The 26,139-nt window shown below is 48.5% G+C and overlaps 3 protein-coding genes across 16 annotated transcripts in view; 2 read left to right on the forward strand and 1 right to left on the reverse strand.

Annotated features, from left to right (window-relative positions):
• The window catches only part of SCMH1 (Scm polycomb group protein homolog 1), a 198,641-nt gene extending 192,613 nt beyond the window's left edge, over positions 1-6,028 (forward strand). For all 12 annotated transcript variants that reach the window (XM_023518672.1, XM_023518679.1, XM_023518677.1 and 9 more), the window contains 2 exons: positions 3,385-3,527; positions 4,829-6,028. In XM_023518672.1, the coding sequence (XP_023374440.1) occupies positions 3,385-3,527; positions 4,829-4,954 (269 nt within the window). In that variant the 3' untranslated portion in view covers positions 4,955-6,028. The remainder of the gene's footprint in view (positions 1-3,384; positions 3,528-4,828) is intronic.
• CTPS1 (CTP synthase 1) overlaps positions 1-26,139 on the reverse strand; it is a 67,911-nt gene that overhangs the window by 16,553 nt on the left and 25,219 nt on the right. The window contains exons 14-20 of one of the 3 annotated variants that reach the window (XM_023518681.1): positions 25,990-26,086; positions 24,840-24,895; positions 24,655-24,751; positions 23,965-24,109; positions 23,322-23,415; positions 21,453-21,484; positions 20,552-20,690 (exon numbers count right to left, since the gene is read on the reverse strand). In XM_023518681.1, the coding sequence (XP_023374449.1) occupies positions 23,331-23,415; positions 23,965-24,109; positions 24,655-24,751; positions 24,840-24,895; positions 25,990-26,086 (480 nt within the window). In that variant the 3' untranslated portion in view covers positions 20,552-20,690; positions 21,453-21,484; positions 23,322-23,330. Of the gene's footprint in view, positions 1-20,539; positions 21,485-23,321; positions 23,416-23,964; positions 24,110-24,654; positions 24,752-24,839; positions 24,896-25,989; positions 26,087-26,139 lie in introns of those variants that run through there. The other 2 variants (XM_003798967.3, XM_023518682.1) reach the window with 2 other exon arrangements.
• SLFNL1 (schlafen like 1) lies at positions 12,154-16,393 on the forward strand. Its single transcript, XM_023518654.1, is given in 6 exon segments — positions 12,154-12,196; positions 12,199-12,673; positions 12,796-12,802; positions 14,208-14,723; positions 14,992-15,135; positions 15,751-16,393. Coding segments are annotated over 6 exon segments (1,308 nt in total). The 3' UTR covers positions 15,874-16,393.

A 26,139-nucleotide genomic window follows, 5' to 3' on the forward strand; every position in this document is an offset into this window, starting at 1 on the left:
GCTATTTTTTGGTTGCAGTCATCATTGTTGTTTGGCAGGTCCAGGCTGGATTCGAACCCGCCACCTTAGGTGTATGTGGCTAGCACCTTAGCCACCTGAGCCACAGGCACCGAGCCTCTTGGATCTTATTTCATACTACTTTCTCCTTCAATCACTCTGCTCTGGCCCATTGCCCTTCCTGCTACACCATCAGCAAGCCATTCACTTTTCTGCCTCAAGATCCTTGCTCAAATGTCATCATTTCAGATATGCCTCTCCTGACCACCATATAAATTAGCTACTTCTCACCTGCCTTCACTCATGGAGTTTATATTCTAATGGGAGTAGGGAAGACAAACACATAAACATATTATGTATATGAATTGCCTTAGTCCATTTGGGCTGCTATAATAAATACCATGAACTGAGTGGCATATAAACAATAGGAACTTGTTTCTGACAGTTCTGGGGGCTGGGAAGTCCAAGGTCAAGGTACCAACAGATTTGGTGTCTCATGATGAGTTGCTTCCTGGTTCATAGATGGCCATCTTCTTATTGTAACTTCACATGGCCAAAGGGGCAAGCGACCTCACTCAGGCCTCTTTTACCAGGACTAATCTAATTCATGGGTACTCTACTCAAAGGTCCTACCTCCTAATACTGTCACTCTGGGGGTTTAGGATTTCAACATAAGAATTTTAGGGTATGGGCAGCACCTGTGGCTCAATGGGTAGGGCGCCAGCCCCATATACCAAGGATGGCGGGTTTGAACCCAGCCCACTGCAACAACAACAAAAAAATAACCAGGCATTGTGGCAGGCACCTGTAGTCCCAGCTACTCAGGAGGCTGAGGCAAGAGAATCGCCTAAGCCTAGGAGTTGGAGGTTGCTGTGAGCTGTGACGTCACTGCACTCTTATAGAGGGCAATAAAGTGAAACTCTGTCTCAAAAAAAAAAAAAAGAATTTTAGGGTAATATATATTCAGTCGACAGCATATTCCATGTGTGTGTGTTTAAATATACTACTATTGTGTATGTTTAAATATAATATTGCACATATGTGCATGTGATTCCTAGCCCCTAAGTAGAGGAATTAGCTAAGAAGGTCCAAGGACACAGTCATGCATATACATTCTTTTCCCATGTCTTCTCTCTGCTCTCCAGAGTCTCTGCAGTTGGCTTTTCTCTTAGCATCACAGTGAACTTTTAGGGTAGGGAAAAGTGATAGGCTCACACAGTCACCTTCAACTTCCTGTATACTAATACCTCTAAAAAGCTTTTGGGATTTCTGTGGCTCTAGTCCAGACAGCCCCTGCTTGCTAGTCTAACACACTTCCCCCTCAGTCTGGTCAGTGCCCAACTATAAACTCGAAAGACAGTATGCTAGAATTTCTTCCCTAGAGAGCTGGGCCAGGCAAAGTACACTTTAAGTTTTAGACGTGGGACCCAGAAGGAAGGAAAATAGGAGGGGATTCTTAGCCTTTGTAGGAGATAGAGATTAGACCCTTCTGCTTTCACAGATGTGTCTTAGCTCTGCCACTTGGTAATTGTGTTATAAGGCATCTCCTGATGCTGAGGATGTAGGCATAAGCAAGGCAAGGACCTTGCCTCAATAGAAGCATAGCCTTGTTGGGGAGACAGAAAAATACAGAAGTAACTTTTATATGATCATTCATTTATCTATCAAATGTGTTTGAGCATCTACTGTGACAGATCAGGCACTCTTTTATATGTGAGGGACATAGCAGGGAACAAAATAGAGTTTACATTCTATTGGGAGGAAACTGTAGACATAAAATAAATGAGTAATGAAATTACCTTAATGATATGTACTGTGGGTGAAATAAAACTAGGGTAATTGGATTGAGGATGACTATGTGGGTAATTGAGTACTTTTACTAGGAGATCAGGGAAGGCTTCCCTGAGGAATTGATAAATTTGAGATGATAATGTTGAGAAAGAGTCAGGCATGAAAAGATCTGGAAAAAGAACATTTCAGACAGGAAATTGCAAGTGTAAGAAAAAAAGATTGGCCTATTCAAGAAACAGAGAGAAGGCTAGTATGTCTGCAGCATGGTGAGTGAGGTAGGGGGAGGAGTGCAGAGTGTGAAATGAGGCCAAGTTGAGCCAGCTAGCGAGTGCCTTATTGACCTGGCAAGCATGGAAAGGGGGTTCAGGTTTCGTTCCATGTGCAACGGGCCATTGCATTGAGTTTTTAGAAGATATTGACATGATTCAATTACTGCTTTTTAAAGGTTCCTTTGGTTGCTTTATGGAGAATAGATAACAGGCAGTCCCCAAGTTACAAACATCCAACTAACCTATGACTCACACAAATGGAGGCTATTACAGGTAATTGGCAAATGTTCCTGTTCCAACATACATACAAATTAAACTAAAGAACAAACCTACAGAACCTATCTCGTTCACAACCTGGGGGCTGCCTGTACGAGTGTAGTGTGATGGTAGGAAAATGTGTACAGAATAAGCTCTAACCAAGAGATATCACTAAACCAGGCGTCTTCAAACTACAGTCCACGGGCCACATGCAGCCTGCCTAGGACATTTATCCGGCCTGCCAGGTATTTTTGCTGCCGCTGCCTGTCCTGCTTAGCAGCTGACTCGTCCCGGGGCCTTCCAACAGTCTGAGGGACAGTGAACTGGCCCCCTGTTTAAAAAGTTTGAGGACCCCTGCTGTAAAACCATTTATTTCAGGATTAAACCAGAAGTTTCACAAAGGAGCTTAGCTAAAGTGAAGTTAGCTCAAAGAAATGGAGAAATTGAAAGGAGAGGAGACATATTCCAGGCAGAGGGGATAAAAAATGCAAGAGTTGTGTGATTGATGATGATCAAAATACAGATCCCAAATCCCATAGGAGGAATGGAAGGAGTTATAACTGAGCCAAAATTGAGATAAAAGCTCTAAGCAGACCACTAAATTACCATTGAGATTCTTGGAAGACAAGTAAAAAGCATTTTCTGCCCTAGTATATCAGGTTGTAGTGAGGTCAGCTATTCTAGAGGCATCAGAAAAGAATCCAGGGTATTATCTTCCAGTTTTTTTCTCCCCATATGCCAAAGATCTCTAATTTTGCCTACCCACTGAATCCAAGTAATCCCTTTACCACATTGGTACTGCTGTCTTGGGTTCAGGCTGAATCCCAGCCTCAATGCAAAATTCCTTCTACTTCCAAATATTATATTTACCCTTAAATAACAGATTTCACTTTCCCTTTATAGAAAAACTCTTTCCTCCCAAGGCTGTCTCCAATTCCTCTCATGGTCCCATGATCTAGCACTGCTGTGAGCATCAGATCTATAAGGCCATTGAGATGTGCCAAGGAGAGTGGTGGGGATTTACAAACCAGTCCCCATTCGTTATGGTAGGTACCCTCCTATCCTGCAGGGTCGGACCGATACTTGGAAAGCCGGGATGCCTCTCGACTAAGTGGCCGGGACCCCTCCTCATGGACAGTTGAGGATGTGATGCAGTTTGTCCGGGAAGCTGATCCTCAGCTTGGACCCCATGCTGACCTCTTTCGAAAACACGTAGGTGCCTTTGCCTGACCCCTTCCAGTGGGAGTTTTGCTTCTGTAACTTATAAACTCTTACAGGGCATTGGCTATGTATGTGTTCCAGGTCCCTTGAAACTAAACACAGGAGACACCATAAAAACTTAAAAAACAGGCTCGGCGCCTATGACTCAGGTGACTAAGGCGCCAGCCACATACATCTGAGCTGGTGGGTTCGAATCTAGCCCAGGCCCGCCAAACAATGATGGCTACAACCAAAAAATAGCTGGGCATTGTGGCAGGTGCCTGTAGTCCCAGCTATTTGGGAGGCTGAGGCAGGAGAATCACTTGAGCCCAGGAGTTGGAGATTGCTCTGAGCTGTGATGCCACGGCACTCTACCCAGGGTGACAGCTTGAGGCTCTGTCTCAAAAAAAACTTAAAAACAGAATCTCGGGTCTCAAACAGACCTCATTGTGCACTGTGTTCAGCTCACTCTTTAATGTAGGATGTGATGCAGCCACATTGCCACTGGATTTGTGGCTCAGTCCCAGAGACAGATCTCAATCTCTTTTTTCCCAAGAGTGCTTGCACTACCATCTTCTTGCTTTGGTGTGAAAATCTGGGGCCTCAGCCCAAGTTTAAAGAGTCTCTTGCCAGGTAACCCCCAACTCTCCACCCTCATCAGTCCCCCATCAACTGCTTCTCCACTATAAATCCCCATCATCTGTTGAAGTTACCATGTGACTCCATGGCCAGGGATTGCTCCTGACCCCGCTGCGGTGACCATTTTCCTGATTTGGGGCTCCAACATGCTTCCCCACAGCCTGTGCTTCTTGGTGCTGTCCTGTGGGTAGCAGAACAGGTCTGCTACCTTCCTAATCACTCCATGTGTGGAGAGGGCTATTGTATCACAGCTCCTCAGCACATGCCTCCTTTGTACCTAGCTCACACAGAGGGGTCTCTGCTGCTCAGGAAAGACAATGACACATGGAATAACAATTGAAGGTCAATATAAAAACAGGTCCACTGATTGGGGAGGCTTCCTGGGCAAGCTGGAGTTGAGGGGGCCTCGGTGGTTTGGGAGGATGGGAGATTGAAGGAAAGTGGCACAAACGTGTGTGCAGAGCCTCACTTGATAGGTTCAACATTAGAGGCTTGGGGAGAAGGGATGCTTAGAGGCAAAAGGTAAGGAGAACAGGTATGCTTCACTGTCACAGCAGGTTGACAAGACTGCACTGTATATGGTAGCCTTTAATCAGACCCTAGGGGTGGTCAGACCGACCAGATGTCTGATGGAGCCTCCCCCCTCCACTTCTTCCCACCTCTCCATCCCCTAGGAAATCGATGGCAAGGCCTTGCTGCTGCTGCGCAGTGACATGATGATGAAGTACATGGGTCTGAAGCTGGGGCCCGCACTCAAGCTCTCCTACCACATTGACCGGCTAAAGCAGGGCAAATTTTGAACAGGGAGATGCAGACTCAACAACTGAGTGGTCAAGCAGGTGGAGGCATTCTTCTCCCAGGAAGGAGGGCCATCAACCTCCTCCCAGTCACCTCAGTGGAGTTCTGGGCCGCCTCAGGACTCCAGGAGGCTGTATAGAGCTACCAGTGCTACCCCAGCTACTGCGATATGTCCTTCCATGAAGGACTGAGGAGGGGAGAGTGTGGTGCCCAGGGCTGGCACTGCTCTTCCCCTCAGCTCTATGTGGCTCTGAGGTACCCCTCTATTTATTTCTCAAGCCTGGCTGGCCTCTCACCAGGAGTTTAGACTGAACACCTTCCAAGTGTTGGAAGAAGAGGCCAACGCTGGGACCTGGAAGACAGGGCCCTGAATTGACGCTCACACCCAGGCCCCCAACCACCCCTGGGCTTGGTGTGGCACCCATCTCCCCACAGCTCCTGCCTTCTTACCAGATCCCCAGACTCTAAATTCATGGTGCAGACCTCTACCTTTAAAAAAAAAAAAAAAAAGCTCTTTTCTTACTGTTAATTTATTGTTTCTGGCACTTGGGCAAACCCTTCAGTTGACACTCTTCTCACACCAGACACTGGGTTTCAGGAAGAGGGAGACTGTTCTGCCCTAGTCCCCCAGAGGCCCCTTCCATATATTCGTGGTCCCCTCTCAGAGGACACTGCTCTAGGGCCTTTTCTCTTTGGAGTGGACATGTAAAGCCTTGACCACATCACTCAGTATGAAGAGGAATAGGTCCCTGTCACCTGCCTCTCTCTTACCCCACTGGGACCTTTGTAGTCCCAGCCCTCATTTGTGGGAATGAGAGTCCTCTGCCCCATATTGTTGCCTACCATAGCTCCTTTCTCTGGCCATAATTGCTGCCGAGGAAGATGGGTCCAATGATTTTAGGCCAAGAAGTTCCTAAAGTGGATAGGAGGGAAGGGTCTCCAGGCTGGAGTCAATTCCATCCACTCCACTGTGCATATGCTTCCTTGTAAGCAAGTCAGCAGTTCAGCTGTTCCTGCTGCCATCTGGACTTATTTTATGTCAACTTGTTTATAAATAAAAACCATTATAGATGCCAGTGTCTTTTTAATCAGTTGACAACCAAATCACTATGCATTTAATGGGCAGGTCACTCTTGTTCTCTTGGTCTTAGTTTTCTCATATATAAAATGAGGATTTTGGACAAGATTATCCTTAAGAATTCTTTTAATTCCAGCAGTCCCTAAAGTACAGCTTCCAAATGCCCTCTGGGGCCCTAGCATAGGCCCCCTGGAAAGATAGTGTGTGAATCTAGTCTCTGCCCTCAGAGGGCTTTGCTGTGATGTACCCAGACAGTGGTGAGTACAGGAGGCACACAAAGCCAGAGCAGGAAAGAGCAATATTGGGGTCAGTAACTCCAAAGAGCCTCTATAGCTTGGTTCATTCTCATCCTCAGGGGTGAGGAGATATGCAGGCTACACTGTGCCCCTTGCACTGACCAAGGACCAGATACTCGAGTTCGGGGCCATACATCCCTTTTTATATAAAGTGGGGGTGGAGGGTTTGGAAGAGGAGGAGGGAGATGTAGGAGACAGCAGCTCCATGCAGTGTAACCTGATAATAACTAACACTCTATATCATTATGTGCTGCACAAGCTGCTCTGCATGAATTAGAATTATCTCACTTAATCTTCACAACAAACTCATTTCATAGGTGAGGAAACCTAAGCTCAGGTCACACAGGCAAGAAGTGCCAAAGTAGGCTGGGCATTTGACCCCAAAGCTAAGGTTCTAGCTAGCACAGCTATTTGCCATGAAGCTTCAGGGGGTGGGGCTCATTTTTCCTCTTTGGGCCCACCTGGTTATGGGAAATTTGGATGAGATTTTCTAGGGCCCTGCCAGCTCTCACTAGTGCCTCGTTCTGATATAGTGACTAACTATCTTTTCTACTTGGCCACTGTGAGGTTCTCACATAGTCACCATGAAACACTTGGTCAAGACTGCCAAACCAGAATTAGCCCTCATCTTCTGCAGACTCCTGGACCCTGGGTTCTCGTAGACTCTGCTGTTCATTCAGGGTACTTTCAAAGAGGGCCTTACTGAACGTTAACAGTCAACTTCTGGATGTGATCCTTCCCACCCAAGAGAACAGGAACTGAAGGTAACCAGCATGGTTAGGCTGGCCAGACAGGATGTAAGGTTGGGCCTTGTGAAGCCAAGGGCACCACAGGAGTATGTAAGTTACTGCTGAACATTGTTTGGAGGGCTTATTGTGCTGAGTTGTTCTTGTACATTATCTCATTTAAATCTTGTAACAACTACTGTTACCCCAATTTTATAGGTGCTTAAGTTACTTGCCCCAAAATTCCATAGCTAATACACATGAGGGGTACAAATACATCCTACTGCTTACAACTCCCTCCAGGTGCCTTTGTTTGAGATCCAGCTACCATTCAGACTCTGGACTCCTACAGGCTCCATAGCACTGCTTTTATGCTGAGGGATGTCAGGAAACAGCCTGCAAGCAGGATGGCATGCCTATCCTGGCTCTAGTCCTCTTCAGTGGGGAAGGTGAGCCCTTGCAGAGTCCACAGTCATCAGGAGCTTTTCTCTTTGGTTGCCCATGTGACAGCTCAGGAACAAGGGAATGAGACATGTAGGAAGAGGTGAGGTTTGCTTTGGCTTAAGGACAGCATACCCCTAGGAAAGTAATATCTCTTTGAACAACCTTAATAGGCATAACTTCCAGAGTCCCTGCAAGGGAAGTGCCCAGTAGAGTCATTGCCAATAGGAAGCCCAAAGTGTGGCTTTTTAGCAAGTGTTTGTAGTTAATACATACAACTACATGTCCAGTTTACAATTGGGGTCATGTTTAACAGAAGTAATGTTGCCTTGAAACAAGTGACGTTCCACTTTTATTTGTTTTCCAGGAAAAAAAAGAACTAGAAAGGTACCCAAACGTCAAGTTCCACAGGAAGGGAGGGGATTTGTTAACCCTTTATTCATATTGCCCTAATGGCTGGGGCTAGCACTGAATGTTACTTTAAAAGAAAAAAAAATCCTCAATTTTTGAAATAATTCCACAAAGCCAAGCTTTCTAATAGTGACCCAGAGTCATCAAAAGCAGTTGAAGTAGCCTTAGGCAGGCCCAGTGCATATGTGCTGCAGCACACAACAGGCCACTCTGTGGACCCAAGCAGTCCAGCAGCCCACGGAGTGGGAAGGTGTATGGGAAAACAGGCCTGGGGGACTAGCTTCAACGTGCCCACCCTCAACGCTGTGAAGAGGAGATGACATTGACTTTGTGCTGGGATCAAGAGGGAAACGGGAAGCATTCAGAGGTAACAGTCTAGGCTCCACTAAGGCTGAAACCAAAAGAGGGAAGGCATTTTTCTGGAACCCTCTGCCCCTTCCCTATCTTTGGCTCCTCCCTGCCTGCTGGCTGTGTGGTCCATGTCAGCCCTCCACTCTGGCCCATTGTTCAGACACTCCTCACTGACATCTCTATGGAACTCCCTGACATCTTTTTCTGGGGTGGGGCATTGGTGGGCCAAGTGGTCACTGTTTCTGTCCTCATGCTGAGTGCCACACTCTCTCCTTGGAAGAACCTAAAGGTGACTCACCCTCCTTACCTCCAAAATTAAAAACATGGAAAACCTTGGGGAAAAGAGTCCAGACACTCCTCCCCTCACCACCCCTCAGCTTTTTGTAGCCTCTTTACCCTGATACCCTCAGTCATTGGACCTGGTCTTGCCACCACATTCCCTCATTCTCACATTCCTATGAAAGCACATGGATGGCCACAGCTTCAAAACTCCAGCCCAGGGACAGTCACAGCCAAGCATCAGAACGGTGTGTTTGTGCCTGCAATACCCAGAGCTACTGCAGATGCTCACAGAGGCCAACAGCACCCAGAGCACAGACACTGGGCCAGAGCCGCTCAGTCTCATACTCCATGGTGGCTGGGGCTGATCCTGTCAAGTCAGGTGTGAATCTCTGAGCAGTTGGTGGTATGAAGCAGGAGTGACGTGGGTCCCAGGACCTTGAAGGCTGTGTCTGCAACACCCTTTCTCAGAGGTACTCTCCTTTAACCCCCACCTCACATTAATAAATAACCTTAAATTCCAGGGGTTTTCTCTCCAGTGCCTGCAAATGAAATTGGCCAGTAAGGTCGCAGATATCCTGCAAGAGGATTAAAAGGGCTGCTTATCCCACAATACTGATGAAATTGCTACTCTGAGCTGCCTGCAAAGCACTTGTACTTCCTAATACTATCAGAAAGCCTACAGTGCTACAAATTATATTGCAATGCATTTCTGTATTTACAAAATTCTTATACATGTATTTAGTGCATACAATGAAAGACAATATTCAGCCCATAGAAGGCTAAGATCTCCAGAGAAATATGTGATACAGCAGCTTAAAGAGATGGCCAGGAAAAGGGGGGGAAGTTTTGGCACTGAAGTCACTTTGGGAAATGTCATGCAGAACAGCCACCCCAGAACAAGGTGATCTCTAGATGAGTAGGGAGAGCACCTCAGGTTGTATTCAGGTGTTTCACCTCAGGCCACCTCTGCTGGCCAGCTATCTGTTTTTTGCACTGCTCAACCACAACACAGCTTGTGTTGACCCTCTCAGAACAACTCCAGCCTTGGTTGGCCAATTGCTAAGAGAGAAGCTCATGGATGGCAAAGACAAGAAAGGTTTGAGGGAGAAGTGAGGGGCAATAGAGGGAGCTCAGAGCCATCATTCCTTAACTCAGCTATGGACACGGCCATGTCCCACCTGGCTTTGAGGGAAGGCAAGGAGAGATCACCTGACAGGCTTTCTCCAGAGCCTCATACTGCCACCAGGACCTGGGCCTCCCCTTTGCCCCTACACTATTGTCTCTTATCTCAAGTTCCCCACACAAACTACTGCGTGGGTCCCTATAGGAACAAACATTCAGTAACATCTTCAGAATGGCTCACAGGGAAGGCAGCTTTTCTCCAGTGTCAAACAGCGCCCTCAGTTGAAGCACTGCCTTTGGCTGCCATCTTTGCTGCCCCCTATCAGGGCTTCCTGAAGTAGTGTGAACTGCAAATGAACAGCACTTACCAAAACTCCCACCCATCCCAGAACAGATTCCTGCATTAAGAAAAGTTGTATCAAACAACAGGTAACAGCTCTGTCCTTCCAAAGAGATGGCAATGCTTGACTTATTTGGGGGGGCTCTTCTGGATAGCAGTCTCTGTCTCTGGCCTAGAGAAGGGCTTGGGAGCCATGGAACCCACCATATGCATTCTGATCCATCAGTCAGTGGGCCCTGTCAGTGCTCAGTGGAGCCTGTGACCAGAGATAGGAGTGGAGGTTTTAGATGACAGGACTAAAAGAGGTGGCAACTGGTGGCCTGCATGGGCACTGGGCCTGCAGAGACCTCATGGAAGGAGAAAGTGTTAGGACCAAAAGCGATGCCACTGAGAGACCACCATGCACACATGGGAAAACCAACGAGTGTTTTATTCTTTTCGGGCATATGCTCCAGTCACTCCCACCAACAGCGTGGTCGCAAGGGAGTGGCCCCAAAACAATGGCCGGGGAAGTTTTTATACATTTTTTCACGAGGTATTATGGGTTGCAATAAAATGCTAGGGAAGGTAGCTGGGGGAGAAGTCGGTATATGGTCATCTATTGGTCACTGGGGAGGCCTGGGGATTCTGACTGGTTGACTGTCCTTCCGTGGTCAGGGGCTCCCCTGGGGTGAGTAATATGTGAATCTCTGATTGGTTGTTGCCACTTAAGCTGTTTACTTGGTTCTAGGCTTGTGCCTGCTGTGGAATTTCTTGTGGTCCCCGCCCCCCTCTTTTCTTCCCTTCCTCAGTCTTTTGTTCTCTTTTCTTGGGATAAAGTTTATCTACAAAATGGTGTTACTGCGGTCTCTTCAGAAGCATGTCTTCAGCCCCTGGATTCTGAAAGCTATCAGACAAAGGAAGCTGACCTATAGACAAGCTGAAAGGTGGGAGGCAGCTGGATCTGCTTCCAGTTGGTGGTAGGGTTCACAGGGAGCTGGGGATTTTCCTGCCTGCCTTCTCTAACCCTGTCTACCTGAGACTGGCTAAGAAGGCATTGTTGACCCTCATGAGATCACAGAGGTAGCTGTGCAGGCCCCGCCCACTTCCTATAACCCTGGTTCTTGCTGCCCCTGTGCCAAGCCCCCAAGTGCCCAGAGAGCTGCTGGCCAGGGGTCAGGGAGCTGTGGGAGCTCAGGGCAGGCACCTCCCCTGCGCCCCCAGCAGCTATCAGGACATGAAGGTCATAAGCCTCCCTTTTTCTTCTATTCCTGTTTGACCTGAATGCCCTCGCCCCAGCCATGGTACTCCACAGGCCCAGACTGCCTCAAGGATTCCATCTGAACAGATGCAGGCTGTTGGCATCTACCATGCAAACTGGAAGCTAGGTGTGTAGGGGTCAGTAGAGGGGCTGGTATGTGTACATATGTGCACAGCTCAGGAATGAGGCTCCTCGGTCTGGGGATGGGGGGTGCAAGGGCCCCATCTCTAACCTTTGTTCTACGCCTACTCCCTTCTGCTCTGTGAACCAAAAGTGGAGGACTCAGTCTAGACTAGGAATTTTTAGGGTCTATGAGCATCGTCAAATTATACATATATATGAAAAAGCCATTTTGGGGTGAAGGGCCATACTTTTGTCAGTGTGCCAAAAGCATGAAAACCTTTACTCCAAAACCCTCTAACACAGCCCTGACAAGTTTCTGAGCCACTGCTCTTCTCACACCAGGTTCTACACCAGGCAGGGAGGAGCAACAATGGAACCACTGGCCAGTCCTGAGAGTCCTGGGTTAAGGCCTCTTCCCCAAAAGGGCCTCTTTAAAAGACTGGGGAGGAAAGACAGGACCCCTGGGGCCATTGGAAGATTATTGTGGAGTCCTCAGAGACCTGAGTTCTGGTCCCTTCTGCCCCTCTTTGGGCAAATCCCTCTGTCTTCCCATAGGCTGTGTCTAGTTCAAGGTCTGCCTGACTTCTCTTTCCTGTCCTAGGCTGTGGGTGGGTGGCAGGCCTCTGTGCTCTCTCTCTCTCTGGCCCTGTCCAGTCTCTGCCAATCTGTAAGCCTCCCAGGAGCCTTGGTACCCGAGTCCTTTGGGAGGCCCTGGGCCAAGCTGAAAGCCCCAGGGCCTGGGAGGAGCAGCTGGCAGCAAGGAATCCTCAAATCCCTTCTGAGGGACCTCCCATGATCCCCAGGAAGAGATCAGCATAAATACAGGTGCGGGACCCCTCATGGAGCCCCAGGGTGAGCAGCTCCTAGGAGAACTCCCCCCAGAAGAGTCCCTGCCCAAGGACTCAAGCCTCGAGGCAGCTCCCAGAATGCACACTCTCTATGTGGGCCATCTGAACCCCCAGTTCTCAGTGCCTGTGCTCACGTGCCTGCTGCGAGACACCTTGGAGCGGCTTGAGCTACCGGTGGCACGGGAGCACATTGAGGTGGTGAAGCGGCCACGGAAGGCCTACGCACTGGTGCAGGTGGCCACTCACAAGGCCACTCTGGCCTCCCTCCCCTGGCGCCTGCAGACAGCCTCAGAGGAGCACCTGATCCTCAAGGAGCTGGCAGCCCATGGGAAGGAGCTGGTGCTGGGTGAGGGCCGGGGTCCCTTCAACCGCAGAGAGGTAAGTGAGACTTTACCCAAGCAAACCCTAGAGCTTTACCCTGGGGAGACGGCTGGGTGTGAATGGCCTTTAGACTGGGGGTGCATGTGAGGGGGCTGCTACTCAAATGATCACCCAGAGGGACATTGACCTACAGTGCAATTCCAGCCCAGGTGCTCGCCTGAAGGCCAAAGGGTAGGCCTCCTCCTTGAGTGCTTTTTCATTTCAGCCTCCAGGTCTGGGAGGCCTGGGCTACACAGGATTCCTGATTGTGTCCTTGGCCAGTCTCATTTGCTCAGCTGACAAACATGCCCACTCCATGCCAGAAGCCCTGCATCTGTGAGCAGAGCCAGACACAAAGCTGGTCCATGGCTGTGCTCAGACCTGTGGACAGAGGGCTCACACTGCTCTCTGGGGACAAATTCCCAGGGAAAGTGAAGTCCAGGCTGAGACTTAGAGAATTGGACTGGCCCTCAGGGGAAAAAACATTCCAGGCAAAGGACACCCTTACATTCCATGTAAAGGACACCCTGCGGGTGAAGGGGACTATTGCACTTGCAGGACAAATACCCTAGAACTCAGGATGAAGGTATAGGGGGAACTGAGGAAGGAGCTAGGCCAGAGGGTAGGGAGCAAGTCACCAAGGCTATAGACCAAGGCAGAGCTGGGCTAAAAGTCTGGCTTTACTAGGGGATGGGGAGTCAGGGCAGGTCACTCCATAAGACAATCTTAGTTTTTCTTTTCTTTCAGGTAAAAACCCCTGTTTAAACTGCTGGCAGAACTAAACAGCTCTGTGACTTACATTTCAATACCTGTACCTGATTTCACACTTGTGTGACAATTTATTGTTCCTAAAACAGATAAATTTGTCTCCTCTGAGGAGCTGCAGGGCTGCTAAGGCTGTACCCCAGCAGGAAAGGGGCATAAGGAGGCATGACAGTCTGACTTGTACTTAGGGTCAGTGAGGGGAGGCTGGGAAGAGGAAAGCCTGGAGGCAGGGAGACCAGTAAGGCCCAGGTAAGGAGGAAAGTGGCTGTGAGGAGGCTCATATCTGAGACCTCCAGCAGGACAGAAGCCACAGAAGGGCACTCTTGGAGGGGTAGAGGAAAATTGAGATTCAGGAGGACTTTTCAATAGTCTGGAAAATGGCGGGCTAAGGTTCCAAAGAGATCAGGAAGGGGTTGGGGTTCTCTGGAAACCCCTCAATTCAGGGACCTGTAGCTTTGTCACAGGGGACTCAGAATGCTGAGACACCTCCTGGAATGATCCAGTCTTGAGCCTCACAGGCCTATCTGCAACCCAAATACGAAAAGATTGGCCCACAGGTGTCCCAGCTCCCAGCCTCAGGAAGCAGAAATCTCTTACCTCCCAGGCAACCCACCACTCATCTAAGAGCCTAGCCCAGCAGGGGAAGCAGCAGGGGCTGGTTTGAACCCTTGATCTGCAGCGATTCTGGCATTGGCTGCAAGGAGAGTGGGCAAAATTGGGCCCCTCAGCCTGGGAGTAGGTGTCAAGATGCCCATGAGGGCTGGACCCCAGACAGGGGGTGCAGCTGTGGGATTTGCACCATCTGTCTCAAGGCCAAGTGTCCTGACTCCTATCTGGACCTATACACCCTGCTTTTGATCCCCACCCCTGTAGGAGGACGACAGTGGCCGGAGTCCAAGCACCAGCCCTAGCCACAGCCCCAGACCTGGCTCCGACCTCCCACTGCCCACAGCCAGGTCGCCTAAAGGGCCCCGGGCACGGCAGCAGCAGAGCTGCCAGAGCCGACCCAGTGGTGTGTGTTCTGACAGCGCCATAATGTACCAGGAGATCAGGGGCCAGGAGCAGCTCTTCCAGGGCGCCTTCCTGGGCAGTGAGACCCGCAACGTGGAGTTCAAGCGGGGAGGCGGCGAGTACCTGAACCTGGCTTTCAAGCACCACGTGAGGCGCTACGTGTGTGCCTTCCTCAACAGCGAGGGTGGCAGCCTGCTTGTGGGCATCGAGGATAGTGGCCTGGTGCAAGGCATCCGCTGCAGCCACCGTGACGAGGACCGCACACGCCTGCTGGTGGACTCCATCCTGCAGGCCTTCAAGCCCCAGGTCTTTCCCGACGCCTACACCCTCACCTTCATCCCAGTGGTTAGCACCTCGGCCACTGGCATGCCCCTCAAGGTGAGCCTGTGTCACAGGAAGGCCTGTGGGTCTGTTTTGCCACCTGTCATCTCTCCACAAGATCATGCCCCATGCTGCTCAGTCCTGGGGCAGAGAGCAGTGGAGTGGGCCCTGGAGGACAGGCTGGGGGTGGCTGGTGGTGGTACAGCTTCAGCTCTACCAGGCTGCCCTGTGGAGGTGGACAGCAACGAGAAGCAGCCTGAGTGGGATTGGGGGCTGCCAGCTGTCAGGTGCAACCCCTGCCAGAACTGCTGTTGCCCTCACCAAGGTGATCCGCCTGACCGTGCACACCCCTAAGGCCCAGGGTGAGCCGCAGCTCTACCAGACAGACCAAGGGGAGGTGTTCCTGCGGCGCGAGGGGAGCATCCAGGGCCCCCTGTCCGCCAGCGCCATCCAAGAGTGGTGCAGGCAGGTAAGGAAGCCCAGGCATAGGCAGGGTGAGCCAGCTGACCCTGGGGCCCTTTGGCTACTCACCAAATGTCCTGGACGAGCCTCAGTGTCGCCCTATGAATAAAGGGAGGGGCGGGCTTAAAACTACCCCACTGCAACCCCCATGCCACTGTTCAGTGGCTGCTAGGGAAGGAGAAACCCAAGCACTCTCTTAAAAATCTACACAGTACCCCACTTCTCATGGTGCCTGAAATACACTCCTTGGAGGGTTAAGGCATTCAATCCTGGGTGACTGAGGAAGCCGGGAGACCTGAATATCAAGAAGTTACAAGAAAACCCTGAAGACTATATACTGTATTTTAGGAGAGGCCCTAAATAAAGGGGGAAGGGGTGCTGGAACAATCCCAAGGAAAAGCCTTTATCAGAGGGGACCATCATGGGCTGCAGAGGATGGCTCCAGCCCTGGGCCTGGCACACTGGCAGCTTCCCTCAAGAGCCCCAAGGCTGATGCGGTCACAGAGGGCAACACAGCTGAGGGACCTGGCTTCCCCACCTACCTCAGAGGGCCACCAGGCGGGAGGGTGAGCTGGCCTGATTCAACGTCAGCTCAGCCATCTGCTTCTACAATGTCCCCCAGAAGTGGATGGTGGAGCTGGGCAAGCTGGAGGAGAAGGTGAAGGTGTTGACAGTGGAGAAGGAGCAGCTCCAGCAGCAGCTGCAGCGGCACTGGCCCATCTCCTGCACCTGCTGTGTCCTGTGAGGGTCCAGCGGGCAGGACGTTGCTGTGCTTTCCACAGGGACATGGAGGAATTTTCCTATTAGAGCCTAAGTCCTACCAATAAAATCCACCTGGGCCACTCAGAGGTGAATGGGAGCTCCTTCACCACTGCACCTGGGCTGGTCCCCACATGGCTTCAACCCTGAGCAGACCCTGGTCTGTGTGGATAAGAAACTGCTCTCAGTACTATCCTCAAGGAATCTTACTTTCAACAAGAACTTGTAAAACCCTGCCCAAGGCTACCTAGAGCTGAGCTGTAAGGGCCGGGCTGTCTCCCTAAAATGCTCATTTGGCCCAGGCTGGGGTCCGTGACTCCAGTTGGCTAGACAGTGCCAGAAAGGATTTGTCATCTTGGAGCCCCTTGCAAATGATGAGACATATTCAGTGACTGTCATTACAGGACAAAAAGGCCATCCTGCAGCCCCCACCCCCGACTTGCTGGAACTTGTGGCTGTCAAAGTTTCTTAATAAATTACATGCTCCTGGGGCAAGAATCATTCTTTCTTAGACACTTGGTCAGCCAGTTAGATGCTACTGGGACACAAGTGCCATGCCTGGCCACCAGCCCTGGGGTCCTACTATGCAGAGCTGTTGCAGGGAGGGGCCCAGACAGTCAGGTTCCTGCCCAGCTCAGACCAGGTCCCAGGGGGCAAAGTGCTTTGCCTCTGCTCCAGCTGCTTCACCTGAAAGGATGACATTGGGTGGGGACATTTGTCATTTGTACTCACTATGGCACAGAGTAGCTCCTGCACAGGAAGGGTCTGACTTCCATTCCAAGGCTCCTCCTGCCACTGGAGGGGATTTCTGCTCTGGACATTTCCCCTGCTCTCTCCGCCAGCCAAGCCAGGGCCTGGCAAGCCAGAGGCTGATCATGCTGTGCCTGCATTCCAAGCCCTCCAAGCTCCCATCTCATGAAAAGTTCTCCACAATCAGCCCAGGTAACCTCAATCTCTTCTACCCCTTGCACAAGCCATTTCAACCACACTGACCAGCTTGTCTCACTTGCACACCTGCCTCTGGGCCTTTGCACCGGCTGCTACCTGGCCTGGAATGCTGTTCCCCCAAACAGCTTCATGGTTATTTCCTTTCCTCTCCTCCTTCAAGTCCACACTCAACCTTTCTCCCATTCTTTTTTAAACTGCATTACTCTCCCAGCACCGCTATTCATCCCTTTCCTTCTTTCATCTTTTTTCCCCATAGAACTATTACACTGTGTGTATTGAGTATCTCCCCCAACTAAAATATAAGCTCTGGGGGCCAGGGATTTTGGTATGGCCAGCATGTGGTAGATATCTAGTAAATATCTACTGATAAAATAATTAAGGAATCTCCTAAATTTGGGGTCTCGGCTACCAGGAATTTACTTAATCTTATCAAATGGGGCATTTCACAGGACTGGGGTCCCTCAGAATACATTTCAAATGATTCTCTAAAACTTCCTTGGTCTAGAGGCCCTTGGCCTCATCTATGGAGCCAACATAGATAATAACTTTGGGATCCCAGCCCTTCCATTCCCCAGCTAGGTGACATTTCCTGAACCAATCAAAACTGCTTTGAGATCTGGCTTTCTTACTTAGCAAACAGGATATAACCCCTGCCTTGGCTACCTCTCATCCTGTGATCAAATGTTGACGAACAGTGTATGTATCTTGACAAGTTACAGAGCTGCTATTACCCACCCACTGAGCTGCCGCAGGATCACCAAGGCTGCTTAGGAACTGCACAGATAAGGAATGCATTACTCAGGAAGTCAGGAGTAGCATTTGTGGGAACCTTCCATGTGCCAAGCCCAATACTAGATACTAGTCCAGGCCTCCCAGTCCTTAGAAATGCTTTTATTGGGAAATACCAGGTTCCTACAAAGGAAGGGTAAAGTCAGGGTTCCGTTCAGCTGCTACACACTAAGAACCTGCACGGAGCCCCTAGATTGAAGGGAGGCTTACTGTGGGGACATGGGAGGCACACTGCTGTGGTTCCTCCCCATTGGGGAAAAGTATCCAAGCAGGGTCAGTAAACAGTAGGCAGGGAAGGCTGCCCTCCTGTGCAGTCCAGCTTTGGCCTACACACCTAGCATAGTCCTGTTTGCCACAGCCAGAGCCAACTGGGGCTTTGTATGCCCTAGAGAGCTATTTTAGAGTCCCTTCTCTCGTAACAGTTATGGCAAGTGGCCAGCACATGACAGTTGGCCAGCTGAAGTCACTTGAAAGTCAGGGGCAGGAACACAACCACTGGAGAGATTCCCAAGCCACCTCACATCAGAGTCCACACTGTTGTGGAAGTACTACTGTCACCAGTGGGCATGTCAGACCCTCAGCTGTGGGAATGCTTATTTTTTTTTTTTTTTAAACAGTCTCACTCTGTCACCCTGGGTACACTGCCATGGCATCATAGCTCACAGTAATCTCAAACTCTTGCACTCTAGCAATCCTCTTGCCTCAGTTTGTTTCTTTTTTCTTTTTTAGTAGAGATGGGGTCTCATTCTTGCTCAGATTAGTCTTAAACTCCTGAGCTTAAGCAATCCATCCACCTCAGCCCTCCAGAGAGCTAGGATTACAGGTGTGAGCCACTGTGCCCAACCCAGAATGTTCTTTTTTTTTTTTTTTGAGACAGTCTTACTTTGTTGCCTCAGTAGAGTGCCATGGCATCATAGCTCACAGGAAACTCAAACTCTCAGGCGCAAGCAATCCTCTTGCCTCAGCCTCCCAAGTATCTGGGACTACAGGGACTTGCCACAATACCCGGCTAGTTTTTCTATTTTTAGTAGAGACGAAGTCTTGCTCTTGCTCAGGCTGGTCTTGACCTTCTGAGCTCAAGCAATCCACCTACTTCGGCCTCCTAGAGTGCTAGGATTACAGGTGTAAGCCACCACATGGCGTGGAACGTTCTGCTTTTTTATTTATTTTTAAATTTTTTTTTTGAGACAAGAGTCTCACTTTGTTGCCCTTGGTAGAGTGCCCTGGCATCCTAGCTCACAGTAACCTCAAACTCATGGGCTCAAGAGATCCTCTTGCCTCAATTTGTTTTTGTTTCTTTTAGTAGAGATGGGGTCTCACTCTTGCTCAGACTGGTCTCAAACTCCTGAGCCTAAGCAATCCACCCACCTCGGCCTCCCAGAGAGCTAGGATTATAGGCGTGACCCACCGTGCTTGGCCCTGTTCTCTATTTTTTAAATGAAGACTATCTAATGTGTATGCCAGGTAGGAAAAGAAGTTAGAATTATGCTCAGTAAGCTACTCAAAGTACCAAGGCAAGTATGAAGATCTCTCTGTAAGTGAAGATATTTTGTCTCTGAGAAAGACAGGCAGAAAAAGGCAGGTTGTTCTTGGGTCAGAAGGGAGGGACTCTGGCTTCTGGGCCTCAAGGGTGATGGAACTAGGCCTTGAACTAGTGAGAGGAACGATAAATGAGAGCCCAGTTCTTTTCTGGACCTCTCTGATGTAGGAGCTGGGCCAAATGGTGAGAGAAGGGAACATTTTTCTCTATAACCTCCAGTTCCTCAAATTTCAGAGAGGAGTAAAGGCTGTGAGCACTGATAAGCCAGCAGGCCTGAGATCCAGCTCCTGCCTGCCACAGACTTTACAGAGACAGCTCATCCCTAGGTAGGTGTACTTAGAGGCCAGATTTCACGTTAGAGGACAAACTACTCAGGATAGTGACCTTTAGCCACTGGTCCTGTACTCAAAGGTTAAGGTGGAGGAAGAGCTGGGGGACAAATTGCAGCCCTGCTGCTAGGACAGTCTTTGGTCTGCTGCCCCTTGTCTGTGTATGTGGAGTGCCCAAGTCCAATGACCTGCAGAGGAAAAAGCCTTCCTTCCTAAGAAATGCTGTTCACTCGACCTTTCCTATTAGCAAGCAGCATACTTAGCACTCCTGCGCCTTTTAATTGTTCTCTTTGTATGCTAAGAACCTATAATTGAAGGATTTTTGGAAAATTCTGGTTCCTATTAAAAGCAAGGCTCAGGCTCAGCACCTATAGCTCAGTGGTTACAGCGCTGGCCACATACACGGGGGCTGGCAGGTTCAAACCCAGCCGAGCCTGCTAACAACAACAACTCCAACAACAATAAAAAAAATAGCTGGGCATTGTGGCAGGCACCTATAGTCCCAGCTTGTGAGGCTGAAGCAAGAGAATCATTTAAACCCAACAGTTTGAGACTGCTGTGAGCTGTGATGCCACAGCACCCTACTGAGGGTGACATAGTGAGACTATGTCTCAAAAAAAAAACAAGGTTCAGCCAGGCATGGTGGCTCACACCTATAATCCCAGCACTCTGAAAGGCCAAGGCAAGAGGATTGCTTGAGGCCAAGAGTTCAAGACCAGCCTGAATAAGAGTGAGACCCCATTTCTACAAAAACAGGAAAAAGCCAGGTGTGGTGATGCCCACCTGTAGCCCCAGCTACTTGGCAGGCTGAGGCAGAAGGATCACTTGAGCCCAAGAGTTGGAGGTTGTGTGAGCTATGACGACGCCACAGCACCCTAACCAGGGTGACAGAGCAAGACTGCCTCAAAGCAATTTAAACATTAGAAATTAAAGCAGGGCTCACTTGCAGCTGCTCACCTGGCCCAAAAGTAGGTGACTGTGCATGGGCAGACCCAGCATGGTGCTCTAACACATAGCCAACAACACAGAATGGGAAACAAAGCATGTCTCTTGTTCCACATTATTTATTTCTTAAGTTAGAGTATACATGAAGTCCAGCCAGAATATAGTAGACACACATAGCTGTGCCTATTGTTAACGTCGCATTAAGAAAATAGTTTTTCATTCATATTGCATTTCAACTGCAGTAACACCATCCTGGAAAAAAAAGTACCACCCTGGAGTCAAAGCTGTCTATATGTGAGAGGGTGCTAAGAGGCAGTTTTACCAAAAGATTCTTTGTCCTGTTTCAAGTGACCCCTTGATGCAAGGAGTATTTCCTAGCCCCAGGAATAGAAGCACAGCCAGAGGCAGGGCGATTTTAAAATCACACTACGGAGGGTCAAACTTCTTCCTATTGTGCGTGACACCAAACTGACCGTCCATTTGGATGATGAGGACCAGCCAAAAGTTGGCATTGAGAGTCCCCACAACTTAGGGCAATACTGAGATTCTGTCTCTGGCCTCACTTCACTGCTCTTAGTGGCAGGCAGCGCTCTCGGGTCCCCAGCACCAAGCACTGCAAGTACTAGCTAAAATTATCTTTCTGTGCTCAGTGAGTCCCCATGGCACACTTTATAATGGTCTAAGCATCTGAGGGAAAGCCATGGGTAACACACTCAAATCCACAATGATGCGAGGTAGTTGAGAAGCACTGTGATCGCCAGGTGCTCTACCAGCCCTGGCTACCCTCAGTTCCCATCAGACATTCTGCTTCTCATCTCAGAAACTCAAGAACTGCAAAGGAGGGTGTCATACAACAGGCAGGGTACCACGCAGGAGCCAGTACATGTGATGGGGCATGCAAAGTGACAAAATTTCCCAAATACCTTTCCCTATAATAAAATAATCTTAATAAAAACATAATTTAAAAGAAGTGTCAAAAAGCTTAGTAAAAAAAATCAAAGCTGTAAACTCTACCAAAGTTTGAAGGCTCTCTTGAAGAATCATCCCTGTTTTAAAAAAAAAAAAATAAGCAACTATAAGTCGCACATTAAAGTAGGAAAGTCAGAATTTATACTCTGTTGCCATGGTAGACTAGATCTGCTTCTCGTGGCAAAGCAGTATGAGAAGCCTAAATTTAAAATTCCCACAGAATCATACATTTTCAAGATCTAACACATCAACTTCTACATCTACCCCAGTACAAGCATTCTTTTCCCATGGCACCCAGGCTCTGTGCCACTGACAAGCAATTCTCCACCTGCAAGGCCATCAGAAATTCTGCATAATTGACCAAGTATCTACCTCCTTCACTGTGGAAGTTTCTTTTCATATCCATTTATCAAATTGGCTACGGCAAACTGTGTGGTCCAGAGATTAATGAATCCATCGCATTAATGCTTACCTGGCTGGAGTAAGTAACCAGGCCTTCCTGCTGACCCTGATTGACTTCCCACACCCACCTACTTGTTCAGGGTTTTCACAGGTCAGGTGGCCGATCTGCCACAGGCAGAAGGGGAAACACTCTGTTCATTAGATCAGACCAGCACTGGACCAGCCCAAGAGGCCCACAGTGGTGAACTCCTGGTACAGCAAATGCCACAGCAGCAGCCTGTCTTGCCTGTGGTGGGTTCCCATAGAGTGAGACCACACCCATGTCCCTGGCTCTCCTTCCAGACCCCACAGATCCTGATATTCTCACCAACAGAATGTGTTTTTCTGCCAACACAGACCACTCAGTCATCTTAAAGGGGTTTTATGATTCACAGCAGCACCCTTAGTTATTGCATTTTTTAAACAAACCCTGTTACTATAAAGACAATAAAGCTTCTTCGATAATTGGATTTTAAAAGACTTCCAGAATAAGAAGCACAAACACAAAACTGCTTTATGAGCAGTATCAGTTTTAAAGTTTTTTTTTTTTTTTTTAGACAGAATCTGTTTGTCACCCTCGATAGAGTACAGTGAACTTCAAACTCTTGGGCTTAAGTGATTCTCTTCCCTCAGCCTCCCATGTAGCTGGGATTACAGGCACCCACCACAACACCCGGCTATTTTTAGAGACAGGGTCTCGCCCTGGCTCAGGCTGGTCTCCAACTTATGAGCTCAGGCAATCCAACCGCCTCAGCCTCCCAGAGTGCAGGGATTACAGGCGTGAGCCACCATAACCAGCCTTAAAGTACTTTCTGATGAAAGCTTAAGGCTCTGCAAAAATGGGAAATACCACATTGTCACACCTGTCACGTCCTTTAAGACTTTTTAGTTTATAGCTATGTGAAACAACAGTCTAAGAACCCAGTTCCCCCAGAATTGGTCAGATTGCCACCTGAACACAGCAGTCAGTATGAAACCACCCCCAGTGGCTGGTACCGCTTGTGCCCCCCAAAGTGGGGCAGGCAAGAATGCTATAACTCAGAGGAGAGCTTGCCCACTTGATACCCGCAGTGACCTCTGGCAGATAATTTTTTTTTTTTTTTTTGAGACAGACTCACTCTGTGGCCCTAGGCAGAGCGCCATGGCGTTGTCATAGCTCACAGCAACATCAGACTCTTGGACTCAAGAGTTCCTCTTGCCTCAGCCTCCCAAGTAACAGGGACTACAGGTGCCCACCACAACACCCAACTATTTTTTTTAGTAGAGATGGGGGTTTCACTCTTGCTCAGGTTGGTCTTGAACTCGTAAGCTCAAGCAATCCACCTGCCTTAGCCTCTCACAGTGCTAGGATTACAAGCCAGAGCCCCTGTGCCTGACCCAGACAAAAACTGTTAACACTAAACTTTTATGGTATTCTTGCAATCCTAATGTATTATCATTTTTTAAAAAATAAAGCTTAAAAATATCACTTACATTGTAAGATCAGTCATGATTTATTGATGGAAACTTCAATTCAGTGATTTCAGAGTCAGGAGAACTACTTCCACTTCTGTCACTATAGGTGTCCCTGCAGAATTCAGATGGCTTATTCATCATCTCCCACCAAAACTCACTATACCTCCCTGTTTTCATACACTCTTTACTACATAATATATTCAGCATGAAGCTGTAGAGGGATTTTCTTCTTCTAGTTGTAAAAGACATACATTCCATTTATACTTCAGTCATGACATCCTTACCCACCAAATCAGAGTAACTGGTTTCAGATAAAGGTAGCAATGGGGCATATACTGATTCCATGAAAAAACATATTTCCTCCTTAACATGGACCAAAAGGTCATGTGCCAGACATGATCCTGTCAGCACCACTGGAGCTCAGATGCTGCAGAGAGGGGGACCCCCGCCAATACCCAGGGAAGCAGCCTGAGAAGACACAGAAAGGACAGGAAACATTCAAGGAGATGTCATGAGGAGCACATGACACCCTATCCAAGGACACCCCAACCCCAGGCACCTGCAGCTTTTTCTTATGACTGAGAGTGTGACTCGTCCCGTGAATCAGTGACCACGTAAAGGACTACAGAGGAGCTGATCTGTGAAGTAAAGAGGGCCCCACCTGGGCGAGAGCCGGCAGCCTTTCTGGAGGTAATGCGGGAGCCGCCCCACGGAGGCCAAGAGGAGGCCAAAGTAGGGTGGAGAGGGCTTGATAGGTCTAGACAGGAACTCAGGGTGGTACTGAACCCCAACAAAAAATGGATGATCTGTAACAGAAATTCAAAAGAAATAGCTTCAGAATGCATGTTATGCGTAAAATGTCAGAGTTCTCTGAGAGGGAAAAAAATCTTATTAAAATTTCACATTTCCATGGGCCCTAAAACTATTTGAAAATAACTTCATTTGATTCTAGGTAAAGGTAACCTCAAAGCACTACTAATCCAAGGCCCTTTCCCTGGCACTGCTGTCCCCTCCCAGCTGAAGGAACCTCCTCTCCAAGGTCCTGAGAGAAACACTGGCTCCCATGACTTCTGCCGAGTGAGTCGAGCAGTTTGTGTGAGAGTTAAAGGGGCTACTTTTAACACCAAGTCTAAACTCTCATTTTGGAGGAGGAACTGAGCCCAGAAGTTAAACAGCTGCCAAGGAAGGCCATGCACAAAGACAAACCTCTCAGAGTTCCAGACCCTTTCCCTCACAATTCAGCACTTTTTCATAACTCTGTTATGTCAGGAATGATAAGATACATTTTTTTCCCATATGCCAAGAAAACCTTACTAAGTTTTCCATTAAATACAACCACCCAAGTAATCACCTTCCAACTCCACAATTTCCATTCTCTCTCCTTCAACATCTTGGCCAACAAACTTCAAGCCTTGCTCTTCCAAACAGTTTTTCAAGACTGGATTTACCTGTTGAAGCATGAGAAAGAAAAAGTTGCTGGCCTCTCAGCTTACTGTCTTCCCAGAGTAACAGGAAGGAACAAGATCAAATCCTCACCTCAAATCTATGGCGATGTCTCTCTTCCAAGTAGTCTGGATCTCCATAGAGTTTCCCTGGCAATGCAAACATGCTGGGTGTAAAGAATTCGGATTTCACAGATGATTTATTCACAACTGCATTCTGCTTCCCGGTTTACTTTTCATCGCTGACGCAGCCAGGACTTGTGAGGCTAGTTCTACAATTCTGCCATGGTCACTTGCTCTTAAAAGCACAACTTCAACTAATTCTTGGGCTTCTGACTCTTTCTGACCATACTAAGGAAAACTAACAGAAACAGACATTCACCACCAACCCTTAAAACACACGACTGCTGAGCACTTCACTGCTAGAAACTGCTTAGAAAACAAATCTCCTATATGACCTGGCCAGGGCCCTGAGAATAATGTGGGGAGGAGGGACAAGAGCTACACAGATGACCTCTGACCTCTGATGACCATGCAGTTCAGATCACAGGCATCAAGGGTCATTAGCATCTGGTGGCTAATGGGGTGCTTTACTCATTCACTATCACCTAATGGTACATTATGAAAAGTTTTGAGATACACAAAAAAAATCAAGAAATATACACAGATGGAAATACATGAAGCCCTCCCAGCAGCACCAGAAACTGAGCAAGTTCATACTTGCACAGGTCAATCAGAAAGGCCACTGTCAACTGTGCTTCTTGGAAGTGAAATAATGGATCATCGCACTGTCTGTCTACAAGTAGTGACCTATGAATTCCCCTAATCCATAGAACATTAAAGCCCCAAATCCCTGAAGATCCTCTACTCAAGTGACTCTCAAACTATGCTACTACGGAACCTCCAAACAGATAAAAATCTCCCTCTGCTAATAAAGGTGGAATTTTCCCAGTGGGCAAGAAAGAAAAAAATGACTCTAATAGAGTCATTTTCATAAACAGATGTCTCCCCAAATTTCCCTAAATCTTTAGCACCTATTAATACTTTGTTAGAAAAAAAGTCTATTTAAGTTGACTCATGAAATAGGCATTTTTATGGGACAAAAACCATCAAATTATCAGCAATTTCACACAGTTCAACTTAAAAGTCAGCCTGCCTGGCTCTTTGAAGCCATAGCACCACCCTAAGACACACGTCCTGGACATGCTGGGCCAAAGGCTGAGCCAATGCAGGGCAGCTCTTACTCATGATGGAGTTTTTGGTCTGGAACAGGGTTCTCCTCTTGCCCAGCCTCATGGTTCCACCCATCTGCCCAGGATTGTGTTCTGGCATGTCTATGACCTAGAGGTGTTCAGAAAACAAACATGAACTACAAAACTCTGCTTGTATTAGGA

This window comes from Otolemur garnettii, unplaced genomic scaffold, assembly GCF_000181295.1.
Source record: "Otolemur garnettii isolate 467f Iridium unplaced genomic scaffold, OtoGar3 scaffold00144, whole genome shotgun sequence".
Taxonomy (NCBI): domain Eukaryota; kingdom Metazoa; phylum Chordata; class Mammalia; order Primates; family Galagidae; genus Otolemur; species Otolemur garnettii.